Source organism: Lissotriton helveticus, chromosome 5_1, assembly GCF_964261635.1.
Source record: "Lissotriton helveticus chromosome 5_1, aLisHel1.1, whole genome shotgun sequence".
In the NCBI taxonomy this organism is placed as follows: domain Eukaryota; kingdom Metazoa; phylum Chordata; class Amphibia; order Caudata; family Salamandridae; genus Lissotriton; species Lissotriton helveticus.
In genome coordinates this window covers 1,928,571,649-1,928,585,612 of record NC_136065.1, presented here as the reverse complement: position 1 = coordinate 1,928,585,612, position 13,964 = coordinate 1,928,571,649, and the positions used below count along the sequence as shown (strand labels likewise).

Genomic DNA, 13,964 nt, shown 5'->3' with positions numbered 1-13,964 from the left:
CTCTCAATCTCACGAAAATAGTCCGCTGGCACTACATCAAGTGTGTTTTGAAGCGCATAGAGGAATCGGGGGAGCAACATCATCTTAAACAATGCAGCTCGCCCCAAGGGAGAAAGGGGGAGTCTGCTCCAAGTCCCGACATCCGCCCGAAGGCGTCTGAGAGGGGGCAGCAGATTGCGCTCATATCGAAGTGTAGGGTCCAAAGTGACAAAGATTCCCAAATATTTGAAACCATCGAGGACCACCGGAATAGGACAATCACGGGGCAGGAGAGGAATATCACCGGAAAGAACATAAACGCAAGATTTAGACCAATTTATAACTAAGCCGGAATTTTTACGGAAAGACGTCAAAACGTCGAAAAGGACGATTAACGACTTTCGGGGCAATGTGAGATACAAAAGGATATCATCTGCATACAGAGATACACGGTCTTCAAATTCCGGAGACCATCGAATGCCTCTCATGGATGGTTCCCATCGCAGCCAAGCCGCCAGTGGCTCTAAAGCAAGGGCAAACAAGAGTGGGGACAGCGGACAGCCCTGGCGCGTACCTCTACCAAGAGCAAAGGAGGCCGAGACACGTCCATTCACCACCACCTGTGCTAAGGGATCAGCATAAAGCAATCGAACCCAACGGATAAAGGTGGGCCCAAACCCGAATTTGGAAAGGACCGCCCAAAGATAGGGCCATTCAATCGTGTCAAATGCCATGGTGGCGTCCAAAGACGCCAAGATGGCAGACTCTCTCAATGTCCCCGCTCGCGCGAGGACTCCATGCAAGCGCCGAAGATTAAGTGCCGTATTGCGATGTGGTATAAATCCGGACTGGTCCGGATGAACCAGATGCCTATAACAGCCACCAGACGATTAGCGAGAACTTTGGCCAGGATCTTGGGTTCAGCATTTATTAGGGAAATAGGCCTGTAGGATTCGCAGCGGTCACGTGGCTTACCCTCTTTATGAATAACCACTATGGAAGCCAATCTCTGGTCCGGAGGCAGAAACCCTTCCGCCAGTGATTCCAAAAACATAGATCGCATATATGGTGCCAACACATCCGGACGGAGCTTGTAGAGTTCTATAGGGAGTCCATTAGGGCCCGAGGCCTTCCCGGAGCGGATCGAACGGATAGCGGTCGCAACCTCATCCGCCGTGGGCGGAGCGTCCAGCAGGTCCCTCTCAGAATCAGACAAGCATGGTAGCGAAATATCGCGTAAAAGCGTGTGGGAGTCCTGCTCCGGTCTATCGGACACAGGGGAGTACACTACCTTAAAATAATTGGCGAACCTCTCAACAATCCCAGCAGGGTCCGTGATACTTTCACCATTTGCATCAACTATAACGGGAACCACTCGACTCGCGCATTCTCTCCTATCCAACCAAGCAAGCAACTTCCCAGCCTTATCTCCCACATCATACAGACGTCCCTGCTGTTCACGACTCATCTCCTTCGGTGCATCAGTCACCAGCGCTCTGTACTCATGTTGTTTCAGGGCCAACAGATGAAGCCTCTCAGGGGAGACCCCAGCATCAAACTCTCCCTCCAGAACGGTAATTTCAGTCTCAAGACGAACAACCTCCTCTCGTCTACATCTCTTAACATTACCAATCAACGAGAGGGCCTGCCCCCGAATTACAGTTTTGTACGCCTCCCACAAGGAGACAGAAGAGGATACGGACCCCACATTTTCGGCAAAGTATCGATCAATTGTCTTGAGTAGTTCCGCTCTAATCTTAGGATCACGGAGGTACCATGGGTTGATCGGGGCCACTCGGCCCTCCGATCCCCCCTGTGCGGTCACAACCAACCACAGTGGGGAATGATCCGAGATACCCCTGGCAAGATGTTTCACCTCCCCTATACGGGAAGTCTGGGAGGAGGGCATCAAAACATAATCCAATCTCGAAAGGCTGCCGTGGGCCCCAGAGTGAAAGGTATACTGTTGGTGCCCGGGATGATGTAAGCGCCAACAATCGGTCAGCCCCAGCGCCCCCATGAAGTCCCAAAGCCAGGATTGGGATTTAGCGAGAACTCGGGGAGGGTAACGATCACACAACCCAGATACTACTGAATTAAAGTCTCCCCCGACCACAAGCAAGCCCTCGGGGACTCCCAGAATCACACTTCCCAAATCTGCATAGGTCGTAGTTTGAAGACCTGGGGGTATGTAAACAGAAAATAATGTAACCACCCTACCCTCCCAACGCCCCACAATGGCGGCGTACCGCCCTCTATCGTCAAGTATAATGTCGTCAACAGCGAGGGGGAGGGAGGTCCGGATTAAAATGCCCACCCCTCTGGAGCCAGAAGTGAAACCTGAGTGTGCAATGAGACGATAGCCACGCCTATTCATGGCGTGGCACGTATTACCCAGCAAGTGCGTCTCCTGAAGCAAAACCACATCAGGGGACAAGCGCCTCAGTAACTGCAAGACCATTCCCCGTTTAATCCTATCTCCCAGACCATTTACGTTCCAACACAGTATCCATAGACCCCTACCCCCCATCCCAAAGTCCACCCCAAGTCCCCCCCCACCCCATCCGCGACACCACGAAACAGAAGATCATCAGTTTTATGCCTAGAAACAAACAAAGAAACACATCCCTGAACTTTTCAACCCCCCAGAACAACATCATACCCCCACCCCGCACCCCTGCGTTAGACTCAAAAGCCACCCCAACTCGCAGCGTGCCTGTCGCCCTAACATACAACTAATCTACGAAAAGAACCCCAGAGGAGGAAGTCTCACCCGCCCCTCACCCACACCCCAGTAAGACAATGGAGTAGCCAATCATGTTCAGTATAGCATCGAACCAGTGCCGAAAGTCAAAACGTTGGTCCGGGGGCCGATGTCGCTCCCTATTCCTGCTCCGTCGGGCCTCCCTCCGCTCCACCGGAATGGTCCGTTTGTTCAAATCGCCCTCGTCCCGCAGGCAGCGAGTCCAACCAGTCATTAGCCGCTGCAGGGTGGTCAAAGAAAAATGTTCTATCGTCATGGACGATACGCAATCGAGCCGGAAAAAGCATGGCATATTTCATATCCCTGTCTCTCAGTCTCTTCTTCACGCCTTGAAATCCCAGCCGCTGCTTCTGGACTTGTTGGGTGAAGTCCGGATAAAAGCTGACCGCAGCGTTCTCATATTCCGTGGGGCCTGATGTGCGGGAAGCCTGTAGTATCACATCTCTGTCACGAAAGTTGAAAATCCGCGCAATGATGGGGCGCGGAGAGGCACCCAGTTTGGGCGGGCCACCCGGGACACGGTGGGCCCGTTCTACTGCAAAAAACTTGCTCAGGCCCTTGGGCGCTAAATGATTTAGGACAAGGTCCTCCACCAGTAGGTCCACAGCTGACGAATCCGTCTTCTCCGGGACACCGACCAGTCGGACGTTGTTCCGTCGTGCTCGGCCCTCAAAATCGTCCAAGCGACGGGAGAGATAGTCACGGGCGGATCTCAGATTACCAACCTCCGTCTGTAGGTCAGAGACGTCGGTGATAAGACTAGTAGTCTTCAGATCGAGAGACTTGACCTTTTCGTTGGTTTTTGCAAGATCTGCCCTGATCAGAGTGACATCTATGGCAACAGTGTCCAGCTTGTGGGTTAGGGCCTCATACTGTTGTCCCATCGCGGCCTTCATTCCAGCAATGGCGCACATGACGTCTTTCACCGACGGGTCATCACCCAGCAGGGATTCGTCCTCAATGCCGGCCGGGAGTTTAGCCATTCCGCTCGGAGAGCTCTTAGTGAGAGTATATCGGTCCATGACGTTGGATTGGACAGAACCTCCTCGAGCTGCCGGCCTGGTCTTGCGCCTCTCTGCTTCAGGCTTGGTGGCCATCTTAGGTCGTGTGCCCCAGAGGGTATTCTGAGACCTAGTGAAAATGGCTACACTCGATGTGCCCGCAGAACTCAGAGAATAAAGTGAGGACCACTCACTAGGCAAAGAGCAAGAAAGTCCGGATCTCCAAGCAATGTTGCGAACAGTTGAGGGAAGCAAGCAGCCAGGGCGACCAAGGCAAGATCAATGACGTAGGATCGTCAGAATCGAAACCGAAAGTAGAAGATCGGGCAAGGGAGGTTAGCGCAGGCCGTTGTTATTCAATTACCACCCGGCTGGCAGAGTAGGCAAGCCCGGGGCAGTGCCATGGAGCAGGCCGCAAATATCCCAAAATCCATATCTTCGGTTCCCGGAGACCAAATCGAAATTTGCAAACGGATAAGTGATCAGCAGGTTCTCGACCACAAAAGCCCGTCGTCTAAATCAGGATTAGTTGCAGGATAGTCGATGGAGGTGGCGAAGGTCCGGGAGCTCTGAGCTCACGCGACCATCTTGGGTGCGCGCTAAGCCCCTCCTCCTTAAGTACTTACTTAATTCTTAAGTACTTAGTTAAGAATCCTCTCCCGAGACATGCCACTAAATTCTCAGGAAGGAACACCGCCCGACTGATCCGGTAAGCGCCCGTAAGAATCCGTAAGATCAGTAGGTTCTTAACCACTGAGCCCTTAACTCTGGTTGTGCTAGTACTGGTAAACTCATGCATCAATAATGCTAACTCACTATATGCCGGTATCCCGGCTTATCAATTGCGTTGTTTACAGCTAGTGGTGCAAAATCAGTCAGCAAGGCTGATTGCCCGTCAACCTTTGCGACATCATATCACACCCCTTTATGAAAAACCTACACTGGCTCCTGGTGGCCAATCGGTGCGCCTTCAACCTAGGATGTACCATCTTTAAAGCCTTAGCCGGGATAGGACCAGACTTTATCTCCTCTAGGATCCAGCACTATACTCCTCCCCGCAATTTGCACTCGTCCAATTCTAATCTCCTGATCACCCCTTCATTTAAACGTAAAATGGAGGGCTCAGATTTGCCGTCTTAGCCGCGCAATTTTGGAACTCGCTCCCCACGAACGTGAGGTTGGCAACCCCTTATGAACACTTCAGAAAACTGTTAAAGACCTTCTTGTTTTCTAAGTCCTATCAGTAAGCCGACTATGCTGTGAGTGCTGCTCCTCCTCTGACCTCAGCGCCATGAAACCGCCTGGTGTACGTGCGCTCTACAAGTTCCTTTAACATAACATAACATGTATGCTTATCTAAAATTTGGAATCGTAATATAGTTGTTGCTTTTGCTATATCTTTGAAAAAACTAGATACAATTATTGAAAAATAGACGATTTGAAGTGATAAGTTGAAGTTGGCTAGCCTTGAGACAAGAAAATAATCTACTTTTGTTGTTCCATGTGATCGTCCCCTATTTTTTCTATTTTTCTCTGTTGTCCTGGCAGAGTTCGCTTGTGTTAACAATGAGAAACAGCATTATAATGACCTCATAACACGTATTAGCAGTGTTGAGGCTGAAAAGGCGTACATCAATTGATTATATAAAAGTTTAATTTTTGAGGTGTGTAAGGTGAGATATATGAGCAGAGGTATTGTTGGGTTGAGAATGGAAGATAATTAAGGCAAATGCATGTGTTAGTAGAAAATTAGGACAAGGGTTTCAACAAAAGTACTTCCTCTGGCCTTCCCACAGAAACCTACCTTTCTTTTTGCATATTTCTTAAAATCCAAGCAAAGAATGGTTTCCTGCCCTGTGACTCAGTCTGGGAACATCCTTCCTCTGGGCTGGCAGCAGCATCTTTTTCTGATCCAGCTTCTCTCTTAGAAGGTTCTTGCCTAGGACTGTGCAGAGAAAGTTGTTAAAAGATGTCTTTAAGTTTACACCTACAATGGTTGCACGGCACAACACAAGAGGACAGTAGTAGCTGTGGGTGTCAGATGGGGAGAATATTCGAGTGAAGCATAATTGTAAAGTTACCCTTAATAATGGAAAGGCATGCATGCTTATTTTAAATCTAATTTTAACAACTAATCGTTGGCAAAAAGACTGCATCAAAATGAATTCCCTTCCTTCATCTTAAAATGCTTGTAGAACCGTAGAAGCCCTCTGTATGGGTGTACTATAAACACAGTGGTTCATTCGGGTTTCTAATATTTGCTGAAATTAGACTTTGAACATATCAAGACATTTGTTTGAAATTAACTCTTGCAAGACCCTTCAGAAAATAGTGACATTGATTGACTAAATGTGTTCTGTTGCGATGAAAAATATAGCAAGATGAAACAATCGATTTTGAAGAAATTATGTTAAATCAAAATAGGCATACATTGCTTTTAAACAAAGAACTGAGGTGCTGGAATCCTCTTCATACTCCAGTGATCGACAGTAAGGGGTCCATGAGGATGGCGGGCGGATTTCCAGACACCGCCAGCCATATTACGATAGGCATTTTGGCAAGCCTTTCCGTGGCGGCAATGCCGCCACGGAAAGGCAGGCGGTCTTCACTCTGGGGGCCCCCTGCGGGCCACCAGAGTGAAGGTGGGTAGGGGCATGCACACGGGGGGGTACCTGTGATACCCCCCAACATTTGCATATACAAAACGGCAGGCACCGCGCGGTGCCTGCCGCTTTGTTTACGTAAATGCTGCAAAGCAATTTTTGTATTGTGGCGGGCAGGTGCAGAGGGCTCCGCCCGCCACAATACTGAAAATACAGGATGTGCCCGCCACTGTGGCGGGCACATCCTAATGTCCCCCACGGGACCCCCGCCCTTATGGCAGGCAGTCCCGTTTACCGATGGGATGGCGGGCGGGCAAAATCCGCCCGCCATCCTAATGGACCCCTAAGTTCGGACAAAATGAGGTACTCTACCAAAACATTGGGGGACCAAGAACTAAACAAATCTCAAAAATGTTTTTACACAAACCCCCTAGTCTCCTGGAGGATAGGAGGAGATATATTAACTACCACTTCACAAGAAGGTTGTCTGTGTTGTTCCAGGACCTTTTGCAAGGCTCACTTATTCCATCATCCCTAAAACCTGACCCCTGGTCCTGAGACAAATGGCCGTTGTCCTTGTGTGTCATATGCCCAGTCCAGACCTTAACTAAATTACAGGTGCCATAAGTTTACAAGTTATCTGGTCTCCACAAATAACTAACTTATAGAACAGAAGGACAGTTACCAAACTTGGGGGCCCATTAGGATGTCGGGCGGATTGCCCCGCCAGGCTGGCGGTAGCCACCGCCAGCCTGGCGGGGGCAATCCGCCCGACATCCACACTCGTTTCCCCCCCCCCCGCCATATTAGTATGGCGGGAGGGGAGCTCAGCGAACGGAAATACCGTCCGCAGAAGGCGACCGGGGTGGAAAAGGAATAATATGGTGGCGGTGTCTATCAGACACCACCAGCCATATTATGATGGTTGTTTTAAGGTGCTTTTCAGCGGCGGCAATGCCGCCACGGAAAGGCATGCGGTCTTCAATCTGGGGGCCCCCTGCGGTCCCCCAGAGTGAAGGAGAGGTGGGGGGTGCACCTTCAAATGTGTAAATGCAAATGCTGAAATGCATTTTTAGCATTGTGGCGGGCGGTGCAGAGAGCACTGCCCGCCACAATGCTAAAAATACAGGATGTGCCCGCCACTGTGGCGGGCACATCCTAATACCCCCCACGGGACCCCCGCACTTATGGCGGGCGGTCCCGAATACCGACAGGATGGCAGGCGGACAAAGACCGCCCGTCATCTTAATGACCCCCTTGGTGTCTTTTTATGAGTATCTTTGATAACAGATTTTTCCTCACTTGAATTGATCACAGAATCAATAACAGCTAGAGGGCCTGCAAAGGTTTTGAAAACAATTGCAAAGTTGAGCGCTTTGCTTATGTATACGTCAGACACAGCACTTATTGAAGAAGTGCTCATTTCTCATTGACTGCTTAACCTAGAATCTTTTTTTCTGTTCTCGAGTTGTAGCGTTCACCATAGTGTCCAGATCCAGGAAGCACTTGACCGGAAGAATGATTGGTAGATCATAAAAATTTAAAAGTACTGGAAAAGTTATTCTGAGTCTGTCGTATGACTGATTATTGCCCAGCCTTAATGCCATTTTAGAAGCACAAACATTTTACGAAATGTTCTCAATTCTTCATTTCTTTATATGTGTTTCTGCTTTGATTAGTGACTGGATTGTGTTTCTAGAAGTTTTTCGACAAGTAAACCCCCTCTTGCATCTTTAGCTAGTTACCCTCACATCCAGTTGGTGACGCTGCCTTCCAGCTCAGGCTGCTCAGAGAAGATTCCCGAAAAACCCTGTCCCCCTTTATCGAGCTATGAAGCAACCCTACTCCTCGCCGATGCCCTCGTTTATTTATTTGATACTGCTGACTAAGGGCCTGATTTAGATCTTTGCGGAGGGTAATGCACCGTCACAAACGTGACCAATATTTCGTCCGCAATATTATGATTCCATTAGATCCTATAGAGTTTGTAATACGACGGACGGGATATCCGTCAAGTTTGTGGCAGCGAATTCCATCCACCGGGATCTAAATAAGGCCCTTAGGGGCACATGCATCATTGTAGGATTTTGCATTTCCTAAATTGCGAAAATTAAGGAATCGCAATTTAGGAATTGCAAAATCCTATGCACCAACAAATCCTAAAATATTTTAGGATTTCTTAATTTTTGGAATTTGCGATTCCTTAATTGCGGTTCGCAATTAAGGAATGGCATTACATTGATTCCTATGGGCCTAGAGGCCCATAGGAATCAATGCCGTTTTGCATTTTTTTTTTTTTTTGCAATTCGCAATTTGTTGATGCATTGCAAGGGTGCAGAGGGAGGTCCAAAGGACCCCCCCCCCCGCACCCCTGAAATGTATTTTAAAGTGCATGTTTCACACACACATGTCCTAAGGACATGTGTGTCTACCATGAAAGTTTAAAAAATGCATTTTTGAGCATTTCCATAACTTTTCGCAAATTACCACGAGGTTCAACCTCGTGGTAAACTGCACCCCCTAATTGCTAATTCGCAATTTGAAAAACAATCATGCATTGCTTTTAAGGAATCGCATATTTGCGATTCCTTAAAAGCAATCGCATTTTTAGAAATCACTAAAAATAGCGATTTCCACAAAAAGTATGATGCATCCCAAAAACTTATTTAGGAAGTGCAAACGGCCGAATTTACCGATTCGCACCGTTTGCACTTCTTAAATAGGTTGATGCATGTGCCCCTTAGTTTCATAATAGAATGAAATCATAAACGCACCCGCTTTTCTTCTCCCTGCGGGCCAGCAACCATTCCACAAAATTCTTCTTGAGCATACTGTCCATCACCCGACTGTAATCACTGGCTAGGGTGCCCTCTGCATAGCGTCGTTCCAGGGAATGGGTACTCGGAGTATTCACTTCCTCTCTGTAAAAAAAAGAAAGAAAAAAAAGAAAAGATATGATTGACTGGGAAGTAGATCCATCATACCACAGGCAAAAAGAGGCTACTGGGCCTCTGTTGAATTAATTGTGCCCCTTTTCCTGTGTTGATATGGGGCCCTTTACCTGTTACACCCTTAACTGAAATCATGCACACCCTTTAGTAATTGATACTCAGGATAGTTCGGCTTTTTGTCTTTGACATTGAGGCCTCTCTAAATACTACGTGTCAGTGTGCACTCTATTGTGCATCTCAGATTTGTAAGTGTAACTGTATTGCGAATCCCACTCATGCAAAAAATCCCTTGGAGACTTTTACCATGTACCCACTAATATGTGGATCCGTTTGTGGTGCATTGCCTTTGCAGACCTCTATCTTTTCCCGCATTTAGACTTGGCCTTGCCTTTTCGTGCTCACTCCTCTGGTGCATAGCGGAAAGGCTATGATAGAGCGAGGAGCAGCTACCGTCTGGGTCTCTAGCTGCCACAGGCCTAAGCACCACCACCCAAACTTCGCACAACTGCATATGTGAAGTCTGGCAAGTGGGAAACCAGCAATTGAATTTGTTGCTACAAAGCACTGTGCTCTTTAGTGCGCTTCAGGGAGAATCCATGGGGCTTGCAAAGTCCTTCAGGACAGTAAGACTTCCACACAAAAGTGTCATCGTGCCATAGTTGTGTGGTGTAAGATTCTTAAAGCCACAATCCACCAAACCTTCCCAGACAAGGATAAGGACCGAGCATATTTGAGCCATGAGCACACTAGAGGTGCAGGAGCTCAACACAGTATTTTGCAGCTCAGTTAGTCGCCCCGGGTCTCACAGTGCAGTTCTATGAGGCAATACAGGACTAGTCCAGTTACTTCTGTTTAAGACAGCTGGGCTGGTATCTCCATCCGGCAACTTTTTACTGCAGGAGTACTTCTCTTCACCAAAGGCATGCTCCTGTCTATTGGCAGTTCTACAAAACGTCTGACAGGATTCCTTGGGCTTCAGGTTCTGTTCCTGGGTGGGAAGCAGGCTGTGAAGGAAGTCATCCCTGAATCGCAGAAGCCTTTAACACCCAAGATGGTATTGCCGGGACACGGTCAGTCAGAAATTCCTGAATCACTGACTTCAGGCTTCTGCCCTATGCTTGTGCACAGTTACCAGGTAGAGTTTGTGGATTACTCAGGCTTAACTCTGGGACTGATTTTAGGTATTACCTGCCATGTTGTGTATTCTTACTAGACTGGTCAAACCACAGTCGTTCTTCAGTATCAGCAGCAAAGAGGGGTGGAGAGAGTTCCTCACAGAACCTCAAAACAAATTTACAAAAGAGAGAATGGCATCTAGCCACAGCTACTTCTTTACATGTGGAGTCCTGCATTTCACTTCGCTGTCAGGCAGGTGTACACACATCCACATACAGGAGTTCCTAAATGTATTCCTGTATGTCAGCCACAGCACACTCGTGTTGCTAAACATACTGTGTAAACATACATGCAACAAATAGAGCAAAGGAACCGGTTGCATGAAAGTGGCTGACCATTTAAATGGGAGAGGCTGCTAGGCATCACTCTCTGTTCAAGTAATATGTACAAAGGGCCTGTCTTGCAACTGTAATCAGTCACTGCCATCATTGTCAGCCCTCTCTGGCCCAGTGAGATGATGGTAGACATTCTCAGAAAAGGGTGGGTTAACATGGTGTGCCCCGCTAAACTGCAATGCCCATCTCTGGGTCGACATCCATTTCAATGTGGTTCCTCAGATTGTATTCGTGATTGTGGGCTGCCCTAATTAAAAAATATCCCGAGAGTTGCTCTCTGGGAAATTCAGGACAGGGCTCCATGTTGTTATGCCATGCAGGGACATTCTTGTTCAAACAAAGACTATGTGGATCATCCTAAACTCATATGGTGCAGAATCCATCATAAAGCAATATTCGCATAATTAATTTGGTCATGTTTGAGGTCTTATGGTGATGAGCTTACACCAAACACAGATGGAATTCTGTTCATGTGGATACCTGATCTGATATTTGGAATAAGTATTCAAGCATGATAGTATCTTAATATAACTTTAAATTATAGTCCTTTTTTATATGAAATAAATCAAATTTACAAGGCCAACCGGTAAATAAGGCAGACCGTGTGCAAAGCTGATTTATACCCCAAGATCTCTGAAAAAAGATCAAGATTATTTTTTTTTTAAGTCATCTGGTCCCTTTTGTTCTAATTATGACCCTTTTTGTAAATTCCCAACTCCCAAAGCACTCAGAGCCTGCCCAGTGATGAGTTGTAGCACAGTTCAAAATCCACATGGGTGAATGAATCATAACCATGGAATAAGTTCTGAAATTCTTTTTCCGTAGGTTGTCTTAAAATTTTGGGATTTCGTGACTGGTTGTTAGCTCTGTAAGACAAGTAGAAACTTCAGACTCTTCTGACACCTAACTCACTTTCTCCCAACCTTATTGCCATTCAGAGGACACAGCTCTCAAAAATACTCCTTTTGGTCAATACTAAGCATTTAATCCCCATTGTTGTTTGTCAGAATCCTTTGATTAATAGACCCTACAGAAAGTAGATGTGAATTAAAGATGACATTTGACTTTCTTAAGTTTGGAATCGAGAATTAAAATATAGGTTTTGACGTTTCTAACACAAAAAAACTTTTGGTTGCTGTATAAGATTGGAAGAGGCATGCAGTATAATTACAGTAACCTATTTCTTGACAGAAAAAGTTGCATAGGCTTGACGCAGCTGGAAAACAAGCAGTGCACTGAAGCAATGGCATAATGGCAAGAAGTATAAAAAGTTATTCAACCTGAAGATGAGGCACGGGCTAAGAGTGGGGAGATGTGCCTGGTAGCCCTCCCTCCATTTTTGCTGCACTGCCCACCTGAGCAGTGCAGCAAAAATGAAAAATAAAACTGTAATAAAATGAATTACCGTTTTATTTTTCATTGCTCCCAGCCCAAGCAGTGTTTGAAGGCTGGGCTGCTGCTGACTGGCAGCAGGAGAGTGGTGCTCGCTCTACCAGTATACACTGCACAAGTCACTTTGGCCGGCCGCCTTGCAATGGCCAGCCTGACTTGTGCAGTGTAAACCTCTCCACCTAGCTGTCTCAGATAGCTGGGTGGAGAGCAGACACAGGCCTAATGTGCCTTCTGGAGCGTCGAGGCAGCCCGCTGCAGCCAATCCTGGTGCTGCTGTCATGTTGCTCATCTGCAGCATGAGAGCAGTGTCAGGATTTGCAGGAGGGGTTTGCCTGAAGTTTCATGAAGGTGTGCCTTCGAGCTTACTGCAGATGAAAGAACAAAATGCAGAGCGAAACATGGATAAGTAATTTTTTTTTTCAATTATCCCTCCCCCCCCCAGGTTTGTCTGTTGCCCCCCCATGTCCTTCCAGTGTTAAGGGTCACGGACCGCCACTATTCCTTTTCCATTAACTGGTCAGAGAGTATCCATGGACAGTTTTGGTATTTGACCATCCTGCTGCTAGGTGGTGATCTTTTGGGTGCTGGTATATCCTGCCTTTACACCAGTATACAGTAGAATTATTTGTGACACACTATGAATGTCACAACACTTTTCAATTCATCTTGGTGTTCACAGTGCCATAGTGATGCATTATGGTCTATGTAGAGTCTTTTTTTCTCCAACCTTCCACAACCACTTCCTAGAGGCGGATTTGTATGTGCTATCATGGTTCCTGATACCCACAGATTCCCCAACTGACAGATTTAGTCTTAACCTAGTCTTAACCTTCCCCTGTCTTGGCTCTAATCTCTACTCCTTTCTTGACTTTCCTGTTTCCCTTCATACACTACTTTGATTCTCTAGCCTTTTCCGTCTCCAGGTCCCAGAGCAGCCTGCACTAGATTGGTGGTATAATATCATTGATTTTCAGCACCTTGCCAATTGCTTTCACCTGGCTCGCTTTCTGCACCCATGCTCCTTGTTTAGGTGCCATCTATATCTTCCGTTTGAGCTCAGTGCTCAATGTTCTTGCATCCAACTCACTGCTGAGACTGTAAACTGTTCTGCTGTACTTCAAGATTTGTTCTTAGTAGCCGTGAGCTTACTTATTCGTTTCCTTTTCTCCGATTTGACCGTGATACTATAACTCCTCTATCCTTGAACCTGTTCTCTTACCTTATCCCTTGCTTCAGGAATTCATGTTCTATTTTCATATACTCATCCCAGCTCCTCATTTCTGCCCCTCCCTGTTTATTGTATTTGTTTTGTATTCCCAGTTAGTTGATTAGATTGGTCTCTCTGTTCCTTGGAACCCAGTCCTACCTTTCCTGAGCCCCATTGCTGTATTTTTACTTGTAAGATGTTGGATAAATATTTTGACTGGTTGACTATCCTCCTCAAGGAATAATCACAACCCTTGTCAGATTGAACCGGTAAAGACATTAAATTAACCTGAGCTTGACCCCCTGGTAGCTATTTTTACAGAGCAGACAGGGTTAACTTAGGGAGATGTGTAAGGGATTTATGCAGTACAAAAATGTAATAAAGTCAAAATGCAATACAATAAAATTTAGAAAAATAAAGTAAAGGCAAAATGACAAAAATCCAATAAGGGGAACTGGCGAAGTAAACTTTTAAAGTTTTAAATAGAATTAGGGCCACAAAGCACCAATGATACTCAATGTTCATGGTAGACAGGGATCTTGGTGCAATGAGGCTG

General features: G+C 46.8%; 2 protein-coding genes across 3 annotated transcripts in view; one reads left to right on the top strand and one right to left on the bottom strand.

Annotated features, from left to right (window-relative positions):
- The window catches only part of IGF2BP1 (insulin like growth factor 2 mRNA binding protein 1), a 1,614,238-nt gene that overhangs the window by 264,278 nt on the left and 1,335,996 nt on the right, over positions 1 to 13,964 (top strand). The gene's annotated exons all lie outside the window — the stretch shown is intronic.
- The window catches only part of GIP (gastric inhibitory polypeptide), a 70,825-nt gene that overhangs the window by 29,490 nt on the left and 27,371 nt on the right, over positions 1 to 13,964 (bottom strand). Inside the window, exons 2-3 of the mRNA XM_078645537.1 lie at positions 9,122 to 9,268; positions 5,549 to 5,689 (exon numbers count right to left, since the gene is read on the bottom strand). Of these exons, the coding sequence (XP_078501663.1) occupies positions 5,549 to 5,689; positions 9,122 to 9,268 (288 nt within the window). The remainder of the gene's footprint in view (positions 1 to 5,548; positions 5,690 to 9,121; positions 9,269 to 13,964) is intronic.